Genomic DNA, 20,731 nt, shown 5'->3' with positions numbered 1-20,731 from the left:
TTGATGTGTACTCAACGCAAGCCTTTTTTGCGATTCTGGGCCTAGTGCAATCTGGTTATATGCGTCAGCTAGATCAATCTTTGTAAACCCATATCCTCCTGACAACTTTTGCATCAGGTGTTCCGGTGTAGGAATTGGATGTCGGTGCGTTTCTAATTGTGCATTGACAGCAACAGAGTAATCTCCACAAACTCGTAGTTTAGATTTTGTCTGTCCCGGAAGCAACGGTTTACGGATGGGTACCACTGGTGTACCGTACTCATTGAACTGGATTCTTTGCCAAACACCACGCCTGATTCCCGCCTCGTATGCTTGAGCTAAATCTTCCTGAAGCGCAAAAGGAACTGCTCTTGCTTTGCAAAAATTTAGTTTCGCATCAGGTTTGAATTTCACTTCCAGTTCAAAATCTTTCAGTCTCCCAAGCTCCGGCTTGAATAGATCTGGAAATTCTTCACATAGCTTGCGACATTCAGCTTGTAATTTCCGGTCAGGTTTCAAATCTTCAAATACAGCATGACACTGTGCATGCGCACCACTGTTCTGTTCGATGAGTGTGTCAACTGATATTCCGAGCTGCGCAATGGCACTCCGTCCAAGCAGGTTAAGGTCAGGTAATTCGGTTACATTAAATCCCAGTGACTGTTGATTGTAATTTTCGGTTTCCGCTTGTAACATAACAGTACCAAGAACTGGTAGCTTGTGTTGACTTGCTGATTCAAACTGCTGACTTGGTGCTTCTAGGATGGGTTCACCTAGCTCCTTCCATGCAGTTTTGCCAAGAAAATTATCTCCAGCACCGGTATCAACTTCAAAATTAACCATATGCTGGCCTTCTAGCTTGATTGGTAACTGAAGCTCAGGAACTTTAACTTTGTTGACCGTGTTCGTTTGCGAGATCGAAAAAATCTTTTTTAATTTATTTCTTTCTCCCGTAAGCTTGGCACTTTCTTTCTTTTTCTTCAAACAGGCAGCCTCTATATGCCCAATCTTATTACAATAATGACATGTAGTGTTCTTAAATCTACAATCTTTTGGGTTATGACCAACCCTGCCACACCTAATACATTCAGTAAAAGAAGATTTAGGTTCAGACGAGGAATACTTTCCTCTCTTTTTCGGTTGAATCTTGTTGACTTCTTGTCTTGAAATTTGCCCGTGAACCGTTTCCTTGGCAACTTTAGCTGCGTCTTCAATTTCAATTGCCATTTCTATAGCTCTAGCAAAAGTAAGATCGTCATCTTTAACTTTAAAAAGGGCCTTTAAAACCGCTTCATTGTTGATAGAGCAAATAAACCTGGTTCTCATTGCCTCGTCCAAAGGATCCGTGATTGATGTAAAGTCACAGGTAACGGCATCTTGGCGAATCCTAGCGACTAATTCATTGACTGTCTCTCCTGGCTTTCTATCCATTTTACTCCAAAATTTGAATCGCTCGCGAACAATGAAACGCTTCGGATGAAATTGATCCATCATGAACTCTGCTATATTCTCCACACTAAGCTCGTTAACATCTTTTGGTGGCGTTTGTTGACTGGCAAGATTCGAGAGCAATTTGTATGTAACTGGAGTCTGATTCGTTAGGAAAACATAAGCCTTCTTCTCCTCTGGTATCGAGTTTGCCTCGGTGAAAGTATTAAAACGCGCCCAGTAATCCGTCCACAATTCGGTCGCTGAATCGAAAGCAGAAAAACTTTGTATACCACCTGTAAACGTTTTAATCGGTTCCTTTTCCTCAGATTTCCTGGCCATAGCTAAAATAGCCTGAAGTTGTTCCTGGTGACGTTGATCCTGTCTCTCCATCATTATTCTTTGTTGTTCAATTTGCTGTTGAAGGAGCAGAACTAAATCTTGCGCCGCCATCTCAAACGCTCGTTGAACCCTCACTGCAAAACAACCTTGTAAAAGGAGTCGTACTATGCGATAATCGTTGCCAAATCCTAGGACTGATTAGTAAATCGTTTTCCACAATTCTCGTCGCCAAAAATCTGTTGTGTTTTTCGCCTCAACAGACATATAAGAACAGAAAATAAAACTGTTTTCCAATATTAAACTTTCAACATCCAAACCGTACAAAAACAACTCAAAGAACAATGCTTTTGAAAAAGCATGTTACGTTATACAAATGGTGTTCACTCACGCATTTTGATTAACACCTTTAAATAAAGCGTCTTTTCTAAAACTACAACAACTAAGTATAGGAAATCCATGATACAATCTTTACTAGATGCAAACATATAGCTCCTTAATTGTTCCTGGGGAGTTAGGTTTACCATTCTAAAAGGTTCATCCAGAAAACAACTATACCTTTAACCTTCACAACTTTTTTCTTATCGTCTTCGAATTTTTCTTTGGAATTCGAAATATTGCTATTTTTATTCTGGGATGCTTGTACTTTCTCCTTCGAGGGTTTTTGTGGTGACCGCTTTTTTCTTGACTGGCGATTTTCATCCGAAAGTTTTCCATTTTTAGACACCCTTTTTAGTCTTGAACTTTTCCTTTGTATTTGAGTCCATGTGCAGCTGGTATCATCTGATATGAATCGTTTCTGTATCCTGGTTATCTTTGCATCCAGTTTCAGTGAATTGTGCGAATCCAGGCAATAACTGAAGTGAAGAAATTATATTGTTTATCTATAGTTACAAATATTGTTAAAATAGATTAAGGGAGAAGCCTGCGAACATACGCAAAAAAGGCAAGAAACAAGGAGATAAGACATCCCAAATCGTGAAAAAGACCAGTAAATTTTAGATGGAAATGTTCATCAAAAACCGAGGGTTCGGGAAATATATTACTTCAAGTGACCTAACCTTTTGCTTGCAAATACAGCCTTAAAAATTATATACTTTAACTTGAGTTATATACTTGTAAATCACAAATATAAAATTTTTGCCTTGAAATTTGGTTATACTCACTCAATCCCATGACCGAAAAACTGAGTTGCTTTTGAGAATGGGAGGTTTTTTACATCATCTAGAAGAACAATAATTTGAGTTAGGTTACAAGAAATAAAGGTTGTAAATCATATCCATTCCCCTTTGCTTTCTTTAACAACCTGAAAATATGACAATGTGCTCATTTACCTTCGGGTGGTAGCTGTTTGAAGAGACGATCGGCCTGTCAATAGAATTGACTTCAATCAGATCCAACAATTGAGGCAAAAGGTAATAGTATCTTAAAATACCTTTTCGAATATCATCTTTAACAAACATATTATCAAGATAACGAGCAAAGGTGAATCTTGATTAAGAAAAGGGATAGAAATAGCGAGAAGGTTATAATTTGTCGGAGTCAACAATAAGTAATACCCTATTCCGAAAGTATCGAGGATAATTTTGGCAAGTAAGGGGATCGGAAAGGATATTTATAAACAAGCATGGGGCCCGTTTTGTAGTATATGATATCTCATGACATGAAGCAGTTGCACCTTTCCTTTAGACAAAGGACCTCCAAGGTGTTACTTAAATTCAAAATACTACAAATTTTGTAAATTTCACCAATTTTATAAGGTGTTTCATTCCTATACACATGAGTGAAACAAATGCAAAAAATAAACGAAGCGTGGTGCTCTTGGTGCTAAAACTTTTACCTACTTTTAGAAAGCAAATAACACATGTGCCTAGCTTTGAATCCTGAAAATCAATTCTGGTCACCCATCTTTAGGGTGGTCCAGTATGGTTCAAATTGAAGGAGATGTAAACTAAACTTACGACTAAAGGAATCCTTTTCATCTCTGTATTTGCAGGTCCACCAAATTCATCGAATAATTTTTGAATCTGAGAGAAGTTTTCTGTTACATCTGCAAATATTTATCAAAAAATCCATTAAAGAAATAAATAAAAATTTCATTCAAACAATAGATTTGAAGTAACGAGAGTAGTTTTATAATAGTGAAGTAACATACAATTAAAAGTATAATATTGAGCATTTATAACTTTTTACAATAAAAAATAGTTTGATAATCTACTGACAATTTATCAAACTCAACAACTGAGCCTGCAGAAAAAAAACTTATTATAACAACAATGCCCGCTAATGGAATTGCTTTCAAAATAATTTCAGGCTACGTTAGTATTGGCTTGAAACAAAAAATGAAGTAAAATCAAGCGAAAATACTTGGGCATTAAATTCAGTGGACAGGAAACCGAGAATCTACCTTGGTAATGACTTTCAGCCGAGACGGGAATGCCTTTCAATTTCATGTGGCCTTCTGCTGACTGAAACCTTTTAAGGGATCTGAAGAAAGAATAAATTCCTTTGTTAAATAAAATGCAGAACATATTGGTATTTTATTCAAATAACTGATAATAGATACATCCATCAAAATTAGCATTCAATAAAATGGACTAAAATAATTCCACAAAACTATTTTGCGCGAAACTGAGTGTGAATTGGGCAAAGAATAATCAACAGGCGCAATATTTAGAATAGTACGGCTAGACTAAATGACAATAATACAGGTCTGAATTACAAAAAAAATTAAGGTAGCATTTTATTTAACTAAAAAATTGATGGAAAAACTTTGAGAGGAGAAATTTTGCATTAGGGTAAAATTGTTATAACTTGCTACGAGCATCAGAAATTTGAATGGGACCAGTGAAAGAAAAAGTGACTATATTCAATGTTTGGTAGATTATACCTGGTTTTAATATCTCTACAAACACGATTACAATACGTAATGTAGTAAACATAAAAAAACTTAAAATTTAATATTTCAATTTACCAAAAATTGTAGCAAAGCTGAGATGTTTACAAATGTTCAAAATTATATTGATAGCATAATGAGAGGGTTTGAGAATTTTTTGAAGTAGTTTTCAGCCGGTATAAATTTTTATGTAATTCAGTTGTGCAATCTGCTGTAGCTGCAAATGATACATTAAAAGATTTGTAATTGCTGGAACAAAATAGAAAAGAAAGTGCAAAAGAAAGTGCTTCCTAAAATCCTAACCCGTATGATAGTAAACCAACATTGTTCTGTAGGGGAGAGGGAGATGATTGATTTTGACCTTGGAAATTTATGTCAGTGTTCGAAGACTTTTGGCAGGCTTTGTAGTTGAAGGCAGTGTGTCGCGCCGTTCATTGGTTTACAGAAATAAAGAATTGAATTTCTATTTCAGTGAGTTTTCATCTTCTAATAAAGGGGGTCTCTCACTTTCTATTGATCATTTAAATACTAATTTGTAACGCTTCTCTAATTTTGAGGACCATCGAAATTCAACAAACAGTAGCCAATGAACAGTGTGCCTTTAATTCGCAGTTAATGGTAAAGCAACTACGGATACGTACCCTTTAATTAAGGCTGAAGCTGAAGTCTCCTGGTTGCTCCAAGCAAGTCTTTCAGGCCACAGTGAAGGACTAAGTACCTCTACAAGCAGTTATTTTCTTTTACTTAAAGATTTAGGCTATTTAGTGTATACAACAGGACGGTTCTAAGTTGCTACAAGAGCGTGTACAGCTCTGCCTATGCAGTATCGAGCACTTAATGAGAGACCTTCAACAGTAATTTTCATTGCATAAAGATTTATATGGAAATATTTGCTTGAGAGAAAGATTGGAATTCTCGTTAAATACAGCAATGACTAAAATTGCCTCTACTCTCAATTTCCCAATATTTTGTCGTTCAAAAAGCAAATCTGGAAATCTTAATCTAATAAAAAGCATAAAGAAATTCACATTTGACAAAGCACCCGGGTCAAAGATTATTACGTTTGCTAAAGTAAGCAAAATGAAATTATAAAATTCTGGTTCTGCTCTTGCATAACGTAAAAAGAAAAATTTATTTCTAAACCAAGTATAATCTTTTTTTGGCAATGCAGTGTAAATTAACCATCAATTCTCCATCAAGATAAATCTCTTTTATCAGGTTTTGCACCAATACCTTCATTGATCTCAAATTTTGCAGAAAATACAATGCTTACTTGCTGCATGATATTCCATTGCAGTTTTTTCGCCGTCGTTTAAATGGAAATCTCTGTGAAGCAAATGAAAATTTAAATTTAAGAAGGTAGCATTGATTCAAAAGCAACTGTACACTATTCTCTTTAGATTACTCTAGTATAAAAATATTCCGGATATTTGATGCCTATATTCAAATATCATCTTTAAAAACATTTGATACTATGAAAGATAGGAAGAGAAAACAAAGAAGTATGAATATCTTCGTTACCTGATATATTCCTTCTCGGTTTTTTCCGAAAATGATAAAAACAAGTCACTCTCTTCTGTCTCTGGATCTTTAACGAAAACAAATTATATCACATCTGCGTTAATATTTCAACAGACATCAAATAGTTATAATAATTTTAGCAAGGTTCTGCTACTAAGGTAGCAAGGCCTCTTTGAAAACTAAGGTTCTAGCAAAATTCAAAAGCTGAAAAAATCTATTGGAAAATAAAGTAATCGTTACCGGGTACTTCCAAGCTCCGACAAAGTCTTTCATGAAACTTTAGATCTGCCTTTAAGATATCACCGTCTGTAATTATCGCCAACTTCCACTTAAAGTTGGGTTCAAAAAATTCTGCAAAATGATAATATACCATCCTTAACAAAGCTTTATGAATAACATCATGGAGAAGATTCTGTTTATTAATTTTTTAAACATGCCTTTGGGTTGAAATTTAATATGGACTTCAGGTCTAGGCCAGCATCTTTAAAAAAGCGTCAGAGCATAAGAATCATTTTAATTATTGTTTAATCTTTTCAACTAAGCATGGTTTTTAGGCCTTGTGTTGTGATGACCTGATTTTCTGGCATGAAATAAAAAGCTACTATAGAGATCTAGATCCCCCTCCCACAAAACAAAAAGATAGCATATAGTTGAAAGGAACAACTACAAAATTAAGGTACAACCGAAAATATATTTACGTAATAATCACGTTCGTACCAGTGTTTTTCGATAAGGAATGTTCGTGACACAGGAAACTGTAAAGGGAGCTTCCATTAAAGCAATCTAGATCTTTAAGGAATATCACATCAACGTCATCTCCATACTCGGATCCCTTAATGACAACCATACATCTTTTTGGCATAACTTTCTTTAGATCTTTTGGGACTAAAATATAGGAACACATCGTGAACTTCAAAACTGAGAAGCACGTGATAGTATTCTACTGCATCGATATGTAACGCATTTGCATTCTGAATGTGACACACGTTGATACTGAGCTAGTAACAGAGGGGTATGAACAAGCTTGTTTTTGTGCGTCACTTTTGTGCAAGTGCACTTTATATTCAAAACACATTATTTAGAAATGATTCATTTCAGAACAATGGGAGACAAAAACCAAAGGTTTCATAAATAACGTGGCTGGAAAAGCCATTTCAGCTTGAGCAAATCTGAAGATACCAAAAATGCTAATTTACTACAAGAGTGGGATCAAATTTTGGAACAATTGTTTAGAGAGGGCAAATGGTTCAAATTTTCATTAGGAGCATAAATTAGGTACAAATAATACCGAGCGTTTTCGCATATGGTTTCAAATACTATGATTGGCACTAACTCTACCCTGTCTTCCTACCCTCACTAAACACTACCCTTTGTATGTAACAAATTTTAAAAAACTGACCGAGGTATTCAGTATTTTTATCATTCACATAATCGAACCATTTCTTTGTAGTCAGTGGCTGATCACTTTGGTTTCGTGACTTTTGCAAGTCGTACAGTATACAGCCAAGAAAGCAGATATTCTAGAAAAAGAAACAGAAAGTTAATCCTACAAACAGGGAATTCTATAGGCGTTCCACAGAGTGTGAAACGTCGGCTAAGGAACATATATTTAATTGTGATTTTTACTTATGTGTGAATCGAAAATAAAAAAGAAGAAACAAGTAATGTTTGGTTGGTTCTTTGCTGATGACCGTGAAGAGAATGTTAAACTGCTAGAAAACTCCTTCTGTCTATATAGATCTGGAATGTCGACAGATTCCAAAACACCGGAACAAAAAGACGAGTTGACTGGTCACCTGACTCTAAATCAACCAGGAATCATCTTACTTTTGTTCCAACCATATGGAACATTAATTCTAAAAAAAAACTCATGGAGGGTCTTGGAGAAAAAAAAGCCATTAAAGAAAAATGCGTATTAATATATCTCCTTTGACTAGGGTTAGTAACATCCACAGTTAATCAATAATCACCTCTTGGCATGCTTTCTGAATTACATTCAAAAAGTAGTCTGTAGATTTTTCACGTTCTTCTTTTGCGGTACTGAGCATGAGTTCAGGAAGCAAAATTTAACCATGAATAAATGGTAATCTTTAGCTATATATTCTGGCTACTTTATGCTGGAAAAAAGGAATTGGAGAAAAAAGCAGAGATCCAAATAAACAAAAATATAAAAAAAGAAAAATTAAAAAGTAGAAATCCTGATTCAAAAAGAGGTAGTAAAATTCAAGGCTTTTTTACAAAAACAACAACTGCAAAGGATACAGTCTTAGTTTATGAGCACAGCACACGTGCAGTGGAACCTCGTGGCATTCTATGGCTTGGAGAACCTCAATTTCGTTGTTAATCAACAGTCTTTGTACGCCATCAGCATCAGTATCCCTATGAAATTGTCAAAGTAGAATTATGTGAACATGTTGCATGGTATGGCGGAAATACATTGTATGTATGTTCCATCCATGGAGGTTCACATACTTTCGTGTACAGAACAGGACGATTCTAAGATGCAACTCTAAGTTTCACGTTCAATGTGATCATCAGGCAACGGCTGAACTGTTTATAGAAAATTATATATGCAATATAAACAAGGATAGATGAATCCACTCAACAAGAAGCATAATTTACTAACAATACTAAATATGGTGCATCTATCCCTAATTTAGACGACCATAAAAATCGTACGTTTTTCGTCGAATTTCGTACAAATTGACTTTTATTATCTTTTCTTTGAAAACCAAAAACTAAATAGCACTGAGAGAGCAAATCTTCCGAATACTAAAAGAATAGTCAACAAAAGTTCCTGACAAGGAGTTTAAAGACAGCTTTTCAAAGAGACGATAGCAACGATAACTAAAGAATATATGGTCTAATTTGAATTTAGGTACAAACTCTGCTCTATCTCAGTAAAGCATCAGATTCACGACAAAGAAAAACTTACGTACTGAAGGGAAACACAAGCTTGAAAGTTAGCATTACTACGCAGTTCAAAGCCAGGCACACAAGTATGGCAGCCATTCTGAAAGACAATTTTTATTCAATTTGAGCTAAAAAGAAAATATAAACACAAAAATTTATTTCTGTTCAAAGCGGTTTGAAATTGTTGATATGATCTGTCAATGAAACATTCTCACGAAACTTAGAGAGCCTTATTCTTACGAGTTATAGGCAAATAAGATAAATAGATACACGATTTTAGATAAATACAAAATTTAACACTTTTCATCACGTTGAGTAAGTTAATGGTTATCAACCATGCTCCGTATCAATAAAACATTTATCAAATGAAAAATGTTGATATTCTTCACTATATTTTATGAAAACAAATAACTTTAAAAAGCCAAAACAGAGGAGTTTAGAACTTAAAATTGTAAGCAAACCAAAAACAAGATTACTTGGTTCAAATCTTAACCTGCAAATACGACAAAGTGCTGAAATCACACGAAGAAGACACTTATGCAAGGAAAAAACGTAAACATTAGCTTTCCATTTGCCAAAAGACAAAAAGAAACTTAAGAAGAACTTTCAACAGTGATTCATTTACCATGTAAGTTTGTGCATTGATAGGAAGATGAGGAGATATAACATCTAAAGGAAAAAAGAGAAAATTGGACATCAGACCTCATTGCGTAAGATCATATCTCCATTCCATAGAATTGATGGTCTAAGTGTCATGCTCTTGCAGGATTTCTTTATCCTGCCAATTCTAATAGCATCCTTCCATATTTCCATTGCTAGACTGTATAGCAGCAAACATAAAAAAGAGAAAATCGCTGTGCTAAGTCTATAAAACAAATATTGCTAAGGCAATAGGCATGAAAGGAAAGTACACATATCATAATACTCATTAGAGTGAAGCAAATCTTACTTATTAATATTACATATAAAGAAGCCAAATTGTGACATAAAAATTTCATGACTAGATATTTTTCCGCTGCCTCCAAATAATTTATGGTATCCTCAAAAATGGTAAAAGGAGTCGTCAACACAACCCTTTGATAAAATTTGTACTGGTACAAGAATAAAGCTACAATAAAATGACTAATGAAGGAAAATGTTGCCACTGTCAGATAATGTACAAATTTGACAATTCCTATAAGCAAAAATATTTCATGTTGCATTTGCAACAATATTTCTTTATCAAATGCTCTATATTTTGATGAAAGCATTTGTACCTGTTTTTTGTACCACCACTTTCCAAAACAAGCTCGTCAATGTCAAAAAAGTTGATTCTGGCATTGTGCCAAAGCTCCAATCTTTTTAGATATCCGTAAAATGACAAACAATCCCTAGCAATAGAGAATAAGTTGGTTGATATATTATTTACAGAAAAATCTTTATCGATTAATATTATGCATGATTTATTGTTTTTGCATACACTGAGAACCTAATGTTACCATCAAGCCCGTAGTCAGGCATGTGGAGTAGGGAGGGGGAAGGGCAAACTTCTCGTGTTCAATGCAGGCAAAGTTTAAAATGAAGCTTTGTAAGGGTAGGGGGTGGGGGGGCAGTGGCTAGAATTTGTGGAAACAAATACTGATACCAACAATATCACTGTCGGTTCTGACAAAATCATCAAAGTGCTTGCGAACAAAGGCCCTTCATTGCTGAATGTTGCTGACCACTAATTATTAAAAGTGAAATTAACAATCTACTGCCTTGCTAACTAAAAATTGCAAATATAACTAAAAGAGCAATCAGAATAAAAATGTCTAGAGCGTGGCTCCCCTCATTGTTATTTGCAGCACACAACTAAGCTAACAATTGATCAGCTAATTTCCTTCTTGTTGGCATGAAAGAATGTAAATATATCAATTAAATATCTTTTTAGCATTCAACAGATTTTAAGAATTAGAGAATTAGAGAGAGAAACAAAGGAATATGATACCTAAACAGGCTATAACAATGAAACCAAACTGAAAAGAATAAATAAAAACAGGAAAATCATACTCCGGGTGAAGCATATCAGAGCCACTTTCTACCAAGATAACTTCCAATATATATGACCCTACAAAGACAAAGGCAAGTGGCACTTACAAGTTTTACTTGTTCATTATTCTCTGAATTTGGACTACCAGCATCAAAGACTAGAAGATTTAGACTTCTTTCATCCCTCTTTTTCTCACAAACTCAGAGGCATTGTGGGGGAGGAGGGGCGCAGCACTGGCACATTAAGGATTTTCGCCAGGCGAAAGAAGCAATTTTTGTACTCACTCTGTAACCTCTTTGTAACAACTGCAATGTATCAACATATCTATATAAGCTGTAATTTCAAAGTATGGCACTAGAGTATGAGCTTTGAAACAGAAATACACAAAAACAGCATATAAGAGTATTTTTGTCTTTTGATCACACCCTTAAAGAGTGAGACACACCATTTTGTCAGCAAAAAGAACTTCTTTACCCCCTCAAAAAATCTTTTTGGCTTTGCCCCTGCACAAACTTTTTCTTCAGGTCAACAGAAACATCTTCCATTCAAGGATATAAATCTACATCCTAGGATTTATTATAAAGTTCCTTCATTTCCATTGGACACAGTCTTGGAATACATAATTGTCAATAAAAGTACTGCAAAGTAACTCAATATAGGTTATACAATAATTCTAGCTAGTTTTCCTAAAAAAAGATAGCTAGGGTATGTCACCTGCCTGTTTATGACAAATGGATTTTTTACAGCTTCGTAACAAGTAAAAAGAGGTTGAGGCTATGAACAATCTAAAATTCCTTGAGTTAGCACCATGTTCACTCACCTTCAATAGGCAATTTGTCAGCCAGCTCATGCAAATGATCTACAGGATCATTAGAAATAGTTGGATTGGACCTAAAAATGAAATTCATAGTTTAGAAATCTTATCATAAATAATGGTATTTTGAAAAAAGAAAGCCATTTTGATGTATTCATAAAAACAAAAAGATAATACTAATACTGCCACGGCCACAAATTAGTTAACCCCATTGAGCACCAGCAAAGTTTCTAATGGGTGCAAATAGCTTCTATTTATGGCTTGTGTGTCCTAAATCATATTCAATAAACAGAACTTATTTCTACAAACAGTGATATTCTTTGAAAATTCTAGTGGAAGTACATTTGTGAAAAAGGAGACATGTCAGATTTGGGGCTCCTTAACTTCTATTGGTTTACCTGCAAGCTAAGCTTGCAATGCATCATCATACAATTATCATAAACCAAAACAGTATTGATGCATGAGGGGTTTTTATCAGTTGACAATGACATAAAAATAAGATATTTTCTCTACAAGACAAAATTCTCTAAAAATTATTTAGAGAATCACTTGCTGGCTCAAGGAGAAGATGCAGGCCAACAAATGATGATTAAATGCATCAACAATGAACAATGTTGTTCTTCAATTCCAACAAATAAATTGCTACATTGCTTGCACTTCTATCAAGCATATGACTGTGTCAAAAGAATGACAACCTCGTCTCAGCACATTTTGATTCCTGAAATTCTTTAGCATATTCCCAAAGCAGATACAAAATCAAATTCCCATCATTCAATTCTTCATTGATAAATTGACTGGATATAGAATTCCATTGACATTTTGGCAGTTCCTGAAAATATATGGCTTTAACATTGTAAAAAAAACCAAACATGAGCATCAGATAAAACATATTCCAATCTTTGCATGAAAATATGTTTCTAGTCAATACTTCCTTAACAAATTGCAATAAAACAAATAATTTCACTGAAAGACTAAGCAGAAATTATATTTTTTGCTCATTTGTGTACATCTATATTCAAGGATGCAGAAATCAAATATACAATCAATCAAAGTCTAAGAAGCGACACAGTAGCTTTTGAAAATGATGATAGATAAAGATTAATTTGCTTAAATTTCATGAAAGGAAACTGCCACTTACCAAACCACCTTTAAGACTGTCAAAAGAGTAGAATGCAACATAGGTCTTTTGAACTGATGTTATTCCAGTGAGAAATGATGAGTCTAAACAAGCAGTTAGCATAAATAAATTGTCATGTCAACATTAACATCAGTCTTTTTCATACATTAAAAGAACAATTTCCATATTTAGTGAATTATTCATGCATTTGCCAGAAAAAAAAGAACTATACACTTTTTAGTTTCAAGGTCACAGGTTTACACCATGCTAACTTGGAAAAAGTGGCAATAGCAACATTGAAATTTTTGGAAAATTTACTGTACATAGCAAGAGACAACAGAAAGGTCTATTATAAAAACTCTAGTTCACGAACAAAGTTATCACCACTTTGATATCACCTTCAATTACTGGTTGAGCAAGTGACTTCCCAGATTCATTTATTCCTTTGAAGTCTTCATTCAAAGCTATAAATAGAAAATAATGTCATCACTGTTTTCTTGCTCAATCTCAAGAACATAATATAAAAAATGTAAGATATGGTCTTAGCATGTAAGATAAATATTGCAGATATATAAAATAATTTCTAAACTTTCTATTCTTCAATATTTAGTTTGTTGCTTCAAGCTTGCATAAACTCAAGAACTCAACTACCGAGTCAGACTGGCAACTTTGTTGCATGCCCACAATATTGCCAATGAACACATCTGCATTCTTTTGCAAAGGCCAGTGTGGAATCAATGTAGCTTACGCCAAAGATATCTGGTGTGAAATAAAGATTTCCCATTGTTTTTCTATTGTTTTTTGGCGTATATCAGGTGTGAGCTTTACCTGGATTCCACACTGGTATAAAGGTTCAAGTTGGACTGCAGAGAGCATAAATGACTTATGGACTGAGTGTTTTGCAACTGTATCCAAATGTGCTGGTCTTTTGGTTTGCAGAAGATGCAAAATTTGCATATGTAAAATCATCTTAAAGAAACTTCTCTTCGCTGACAGATTTTGAAAGCTAAACATAAAATACAAATGTGCAGTTTGTTCATTTGAAGGTCAAAGATAATGGTTTGCCTGTTACTCTGAACCAGATAAGCCTGATTTGGTGACTAAGTTAAATGCACCAGAAGTGAAGGTTCCGTTCCGCGCGATTGAAAAGGTTTTGTACCTAAAGATGGACAATGAGTACAACTGAAACAGAGAATTACTAAAAGTTGTGCAACTCAAAGCTAAAATTGTTCAACTGCACCAGAAAAATTTGATCTTTTGAACAGGAGATCAATCTCCTGTTTTGCGATGCAGGCGCAAGGCCTGAATGTCGCTAATTGAGGATCATGCACAGCTCTCTGTCTCTCATTACAAGAACAATTTTACGTGAAACAAATAATATTAATTAATACTAACCTGGCAAACATGACAAGACTTGGCTGTCAAATAAAATAAGTGTAAAACGTTCCATCTTTCCTGATTACTGAAACCATTGAGAAACAACTTTCCCGCTCATTTACCTCGTTTCGAGTTGACCTCTCAGCCGTCCGTTGTCGATAACCCGAAGAGCCCGGGCTGACTCGGCCCGTCTGATGCTGCGTACTGCCGAGTGAGGCAAATTTGTTTACTTCCGCCATTTTAAATAGTGGCAAAATACGAGCTGCAATAGGGTTCAGTATGGAAAATTGCTTGTTTTAATGAATGATTTTCTCGTGGCTCACAACTATTTCATTGCCTTTTCTGATGCAGGTAGTAATAGGAGATATAAATCAACAACACATAGCAATTTTTTGGGGGTTTTTAAAGATAATTTTAAAAATTGTGGCTCTTTTAGTTTACGCAGTTACAGGGGGAATATGGCAGTGGCTTGTCGTGGTTTTATGAGTTGAAAAAGTATATGTTTGCAATTTTTATCTTCAAATAGATTAGAAATAACTTTTCAAGTCTATTACCTAATAATATAGACCATTTTAGATATAGAATTCTTGAATTTTTCTGTCTGTCGTTTAGAACCTAATATGGCATGAGTAGGACAGTGCGAATATTTTATATTTAGTTTGTCAAATTGAATTTGTAGAAAAAGAAATTTGATATGAATCAAATTTCTTTCCTCTTGGTAAGGCCAAATTAGAAATCTTTGTCGTGAAAATGTACCCAGAAGGTATTTTATAGGCCTAAAGATACGGGGAGGGACGCATTGTGCTGAAGAATAATTACAAGCAACGAGTGTGGTCAGGGGCGGTCTGGCCCGGGTGGCAAAGTGGCGATCGCCACCCGGGCCCTGTGTACAAAAAATTTACGAGCCTTTCCGTGTTGGAGAAAATTTTTTAACTTTATGTCAAATACTTAATGCCCTAGACTGATTATATTGCGATTAAAGTCCCAATACATGCGCTTCAAACCACCCAAACCCTGGTTTCCGTTATTTCAGCAACGTGTTCAATCTTACGTGTACCCTGGGTCCCAGAGCCACAAAATTTCGAGCGCGTAAACAGAATGCCAAGCAGAGATGCAAATGAGCGTACTCTTATCTTCTATTTCCGCTCTCTAATTTATGTGGCTCTGATGCCCAGGGTATCTGACTGTCAGAGACAGTGCTGTGGGAACGAAATTCATATTGAGGGGAGGGGGGGGCGGCTGCTCATTGTATTTATTTTCACTTAGTACACTATTATACAGGACATAAGGCTTAGGCTGCAATTATTGGCAGGGGGCTTCAGTAAATGTAAAATAACGTAAAATTTAAAACAGGAAATTCAGAAGAGAGATGACAAGGGGTCGTCACTATCATCTGGTTACAGAGATCTGTATCAGGATTTAACAATGCTAAGATGATTTGTTGACACAAAGAGGAAGCAAAAGAGCAATAAGAGCCTTTTTCAAGATTTCAAGTTCATAGAATGTCAGAATTGCTGGCATTTGCAAATTGCTACCAGCAGCTTATCGATCAAGTGATGGAAATAGAGATCCTGAAAACAGATTATCTCAAGGAACAAGCTCTTAGAGAAGAAACATATGGAGAGAAAAACTATGACTTTCAAGGTGGGGATTCACAAAGAGAGAAAGGACCCCAAAGTCAACATCGACACCCTTTATCAAAAGGGTAAAAGCTTGCCAACTGTGCATACCCTGCGCATTCAAAACTTTGTACCGACGCTCATTTTTATTTTTTTTACATATTTATATCTTTTATCATATATAACAATTTTATAAGAATATGAGCATCAAAACTGGCCAAAAGTTGAGATCAAATTAGGAACAAGCTAAGGCTGAGTTACTGTTTAATGCATTTTTGCACAACATTTTATCCCAAAACGAGGATTTTTAATTTTAGCCATGTGGTTGCTTTTCGGTAAATATTCAACCTTGTTGTCAAATGAAGGCTGTCCCCCTCACTTTGTTGGCACATAATGCCTGAACACCTCCCAAGAGCGAAAAAGCTAGCAATCGCACTGCTTTCACCCTATAAATTTAAGAACAAATTAAGGACAATCCACCCTCGGATTTTTGCGAAAATTAAAAACCTAAATTTACTGGTTTTTATAAAGAAATTAGTGAATACAACATGCACCTAGTAGCATACCCTTCCCTCTACAACGCGTATAAATGCTTGATGACACTTGGCTGCACCCAAGTTTCCTTTGAAAGATTATTCAGCGCTACTGATAATTTCAAAAGAAGAGAAAAATCCACTTGATTACGAGCAAGTCATTGCTGGTTCATTTGCACTTCTTCGAAAAGAGTTGAAACTCGAGAGAGAATTTAAATAAGTTTTGATTTTGATTCTTAACTCTACATGGGATTTTAAAGCCTGTTTACACGAGCGGAAAGGTATGGATTCAATTGGGTCCGAATTTACGAATTAAAGTCGATATACTGCTGCTGTTTAGCGTATTGCTTTATTATCAATTTTTATTGAATCAATCGTATTCCAAGCCACATTTTTAGTGGGTGTGGCTCAATTTTTCCCGCCACGCCCTAAACCGGGCCCTTGGGTTTTCTAGCCATCCTGCGATTTTGACGCCTGAAACCGCCCCTGGTTTCGAAGCTGCTTATATCTTGGCCATAGTGCTGGATCTCTCTCAGCCCGTCTCTTTGAAATTCTTGATGCTTTGAGAAATTCATGGTACATATGCATGCCCCGTCTTAGCGGTCCTTTTTTTCAACGGGGCAGAGGTTGTTGGGTCTGTTTGAAGAAAGGTGATCTATTAACTAAAAGGTTTTATTAGGCTCTTTATCTTTATTTTAGTTATGTTAAGTGAGCTTCTGCTAGATGCCCAGAGCATGATAGGGCAACTGATAAATTATTACTGAATGTTTTTTCTTCGACAAGATCAAATTACGAAATTTACAGCAATGCTGACATTTACAGGACATGTTTTGTTTTTGGTTCTGGGAATTTCGATTTGTTTTAAGTTTTGATAAGAGAGTCTTTCCGATGGTTATACGATAATTACAATACATGAACTATATATCGAACTGACAAGGAAAATTCACATTTTCGAACAAAGTAGGAATCTGGGATAGCCGCAAATAGACATTTTCACAAATCCCAAAATTCAGTACTGTACAATATCATCTAACTTGCATCATTTATTGATCATTATGACCGTAAATATTTGTGCGAACCCCCTCCCTCCATCTTTGATTAGGTAATATGTGAACGTTTCCATACCCAACTGCCAACGCATCGATAATCTTATCCAGATACAACCATTCTGAATGGAAAAAACATAGGATTGTACTCAGTTAATGCTTCAAAAGTGAGAACCCTCTCAGCTATTCGATATCTGGCATTTGAAATAATTCGCATTAGTCATAAGTGAAGAAACTAATTTGCGCTGGTCATAAGTCTTAGTTAATCACAAGTCTTGGGCGTTTTTGAAGATTTCGGAAAACCATTCAATAAATTATACAATTACGAGGAACTAGGAAAAACTGGTGGAAATTTGATACATCATTGATATTGTTTTACTAAATTTAATTGTGAAGCTAAACTAAACTGTAAAATCTATGACGCCGAAACCATAACCACGGCGAACTTTTTATGCAAACGTTCTTTCGAGAGGTCAATTGATGGTTGTAATCAATTTTAGTTCTGTGCAAATATTGATAACTGCCTTTCGAAAGTTCTATCGATAACTCGAAGCAAGGGCGTACTGGTAAATTTCGCCGTGTCCTGGTGGGCCGAGGAGCGATGGGTGGAGAAAAACTGGGGATAATTTTTTGCAGGTAGAAAGGCCAAAATTTGGTGTATCCTGCAGAGCAGTGAGAGATCGCTTCTAGAATATTTTCACCAACAAAAAGTCCAAAAATAGAAGAGAAGAAAGTGCAAGTGGAATTAATCCTGAGCACACAGAAAAACATGTTCTCCTTGCGAGATAAGGGAGCTTTTTGATGCAGCAATTGCTGATCAGCAAGCAGCATCCCAGCAAGTTAAAGAAAAACAAACAGCAGAAATGGAAAAAGCTGAAGAAATGAGAAGGAAATCAGTAGAAACAATGGGAGAAAGCAGAAAGAGAAAGGAAGGGGAGGTAAAAAATGTAAGTGAAAAGAAATGTAACGTTCGGCAGAAAACCTTTCAAAATTATTCAAGAAAGAATCAGAATTGGCAGTTGACTCAATCCGGGCTGACTCACAATTGGGTTTGAAAACCAAGTTTAGACCCACTTTCCGTTTAGAATACAAATTGAACAGAGTTTACCCTGGGTGAACTCAACACAGGTTGAGCCCGGGCTTTCGAACCCGGGCTACAGCTTTTTGTAGTGAAAACCGGGCTTTCGATTGGAAATAGTTTCACTCGCTTTCATTATTAAGCTATTTTGAACATTATTTTTTCCTTGTACTCATATTGTAGTTTTCTAAATGTATTATCAGTCATTCTATCAGTTAAATTTTGATTAGGCAGAATATGCTCAATGCATTATAAAAAACAGGTTACACCATTCAATCTTTTCCTCTCTTGGGTACAGTTAAATTTTAGCTGTAAGTCAGTGCTGTGAGTTATTTTTCTCCGATCGCAGTAGCTGCTTAAAAAATTAACCATATCTTTGAAACGCGTTCAGATTTGTAAGAGTTGTTAGTTTCTATCGACTAAACACTGAAGCAACGAACATCGTAGAGAAATCAGTTTTGTTGATTTTTTTTAAAACATATAAAGCATATATAACATATCAAACAAAAATAGATAAAACATGAATCAAAACTATGGACGAAAATTTGCATAAAAAGAAGCATAAATAAAGGATATTCCTGGGAATTCGGAGCCTGGAGAAATCCCGAACTAGGTAGGCTTAAGAAGGTACCTTTCAGAGTTGTTTCAATGTTCGCAACTTTTTAAAATTATAATTATTGCAACTTTAGATCTGCAAAAAAAATTTTATGAAAAAGAAATTATGCTTTTTTGCTTTGCTCTACTTTTCAAATGAATGTATAACGAAGGTCGTGGGGGGGGGGGGGATTGTGAGAAGTGACGTCATTGGCAATATAATAGAGGGGTTCAGAGAGATGGTGACACAGGGGGGCTGAGGGCGAAAAAATCTTTGAATTATAGGTGATATTATTTATGTATGACCCTGTCATGAATGTCAAATGTCTTGTCTACACTATACTATCGAACCTTGTTTCAGCCTGGGTAGGGGGTAGAGTGAACCCAAATAATATTTTCTGTATTGCAAACACAAAATTACCTAGCCCGGGCTGACTCGGCCCGGGCTGACTCGGCCCGGGCTGACTCGGCCCGGGCTGACTCGGCCCGGGCTGACTCGGCCCGGGCTGACTCGGCCCGGGCTGACTCGGCCCGGGCTGACTCGGCCCGGGCTGACTCGGCCCGGGCTGACTCGGCCCGGGCTGACTCGGCCCGGGCTGACTCGGCCCGGGCTGACTCGGCCCGGGCTGACTCGGCCCGGGCTGACTCGGCCCGGGCTGACTCGGCCCGGGCTGACTCGGCCCGGGCTGACTCGGCCCGGGCTGACTCGGCCCGGGCTGACTCGGCCCGGGCTGACTCGGCCCGGGCTGACTCGGCCCGGGCTGACTCGGCCCGGGCTGACTCGGCCCGGGCTGACTCGGCCCGGGCTGACTCGGCCCGGGCTGACTCGGCCCGGGCTGACTCGGCCCGGGCTGACTCGGCCCGGGCTGACTCGGCCCGGGCTGACTCGGCCCGGGCTGACTCGGCCCGGGCTGACTCGGCCCGGGCTGACTCGGCCCGGGCTGACTCGGCCCGGGCTGACTCGGCCCGGGCTGACTCGGCCCGGGCTGACTCGGCCCGGGCTGACTCGGCCCGGGCTGACTCGGCCCGGGCTGACTCGGCCCGGGCTGACTCGGCCCGGGCTGACTCGGCCCGGGCTGACTCGGCCCGGGCTGACTCGGCCCGGGCTGACTCGGCCCGGGCTGACTCGGCCCGGGCTGACTCGGCCCGGGCTGACTGGTTGGTTTGAAATAATGTATTGTTAATGTGAAAGAGGGTTGAACCCTGTTAACTTTTCTACTGCGCATGCGGAATAAGGCTGCGAATTGAAAATGACGCCAATTTTTTCTGCATCTTTTCGCACAGGTTGTGCTTTCTATTAGACTTTAAGGTTATGGTAAACGTTTGCTGGACGAAACCACTTTTCGATTTCTCCACTTTCTAGAGCCGAACTTTTAAGGCACACACTTATAATCACGTTTGAAACTAGAAGTTTTGAAAATGCAAAAAATTCCATTTGAACGGAAGTTTTGATAACTTCTTTATCA

The 20,731-nt window shown here is 37.0% G+C and overlaps 1 protein-coding gene across 3 annotated transcripts in view; it reads right to left on the bottom strand.

Annotated features, from left to right (window-relative positions):
* The window catches only part of LOC135691201 (mdm2-binding protein), a 31,177-nt gene that overhangs the window by 6,580 nt on the left and 3,866 nt on the right, over nucleotides 1-20,731 (bottom strand). For 2 of the 3 annotated variants that reach the window (XM_065208995.2, XM_065208994.2), the window contains exons 2-23: nucleotides 14,414-14,599; nucleotides 13,417-13,482; nucleotides 13,040-13,122; nucleotides 12,597-12,730; nucleotides 11,908-11,978; nucleotides 11,108-11,165; nucleotides 10,333-10,446; nucleotides 9,779-9,896; nucleotides 9,103-9,176; nucleotides 8,426-8,542; nucleotides 8,134-8,203; nucleotides 7,563-7,683; nucleotides 6,881-7,048; nucleotides 6,404-6,514; nucleotides 6,164-6,230; nucleotides 5,916-5,968; nucleotides 5,284-5,362; nucleotides 4,154-4,233; nucleotides 3,708-3,796; nucleotides 3,081-3,114; nucleotides 2,913-2,970; nucleotides 2,305-2,603 (exon numbers count right to left, since the gene is read on the bottom strand). In XM_065208995.2, coding sequence (XP_065065067.2) covers nucleotides 2,305-2,603; nucleotides 2,913-2,970; nucleotides 3,081-3,114; nucleotides 3,708-3,796; nucleotides 4,154-4,233; nucleotides 5,284-5,362; nucleotides 5,916-5,968; nucleotides 6,164-6,230; nucleotides 6,404-6,514; nucleotides 6,881-7,048; nucleotides 7,563-7,683; nucleotides 8,134-8,203; nucleotides 8,426-8,542; nucleotides 9,103-9,176; nucleotides 9,779-9,896; nucleotides 10,333-10,446; nucleotides 11,108-11,165; nucleotides 11,908-11,978; nucleotides 12,597-12,730; nucleotides 13,040-13,122; nucleotides 13,417-13,482; nucleotides 14,414-14,468 — 2,119 coding nt within the window. In that variant the 5' untranslated portion in view covers nucleotides 14,469-14,599. Of the gene's footprint in view, nucleotides 1-2,304; nucleotides 2,604-2,912; nucleotides 2,971-3,080; nucleotides 3,115-3,707; nucleotides 3,797-4,153; nucleotides 4,234-5,283; nucleotides 5,363-5,915; nucleotides 5,969-6,163; nucleotides 6,231-6,403; nucleotides 6,515-6,880; nucleotides 7,049-7,562; nucleotides 7,684-8,133; nucleotides 8,204-8,425; nucleotides 8,543-9,102; nucleotides 9,177-9,778; nucleotides 9,897-10,332; nucleotides 10,447-11,107; nucleotides 11,166-11,907; nucleotides 11,979-12,596; nucleotides 12,731-13,039; nucleotides 13,123-13,416; nucleotides 13,483-14,413; nucleotides 17,035-20,731 lie in introns of those variants that run through there. The other variant, XM_065208993.2, reaches the window with a different exon arrangement.

This window comes from Rhopilema esculentum, chromosome 4 (genome assembly GCF_057945365.1).
Source record: "Rhopilema esculentum isolate cy_ngs chromosome 4, ASM5794536v1, whole genome shotgun sequence".
NCBI lineage: Eukaryota > Metazoa > Cnidaria > Scyphozoa > Rhizostomeae > Rhizostomatidae > Rhopilema > Rhopilema esculentum.
This window is presented reverse-complemented; position numbering and strand designations above follow the sequence as displayed.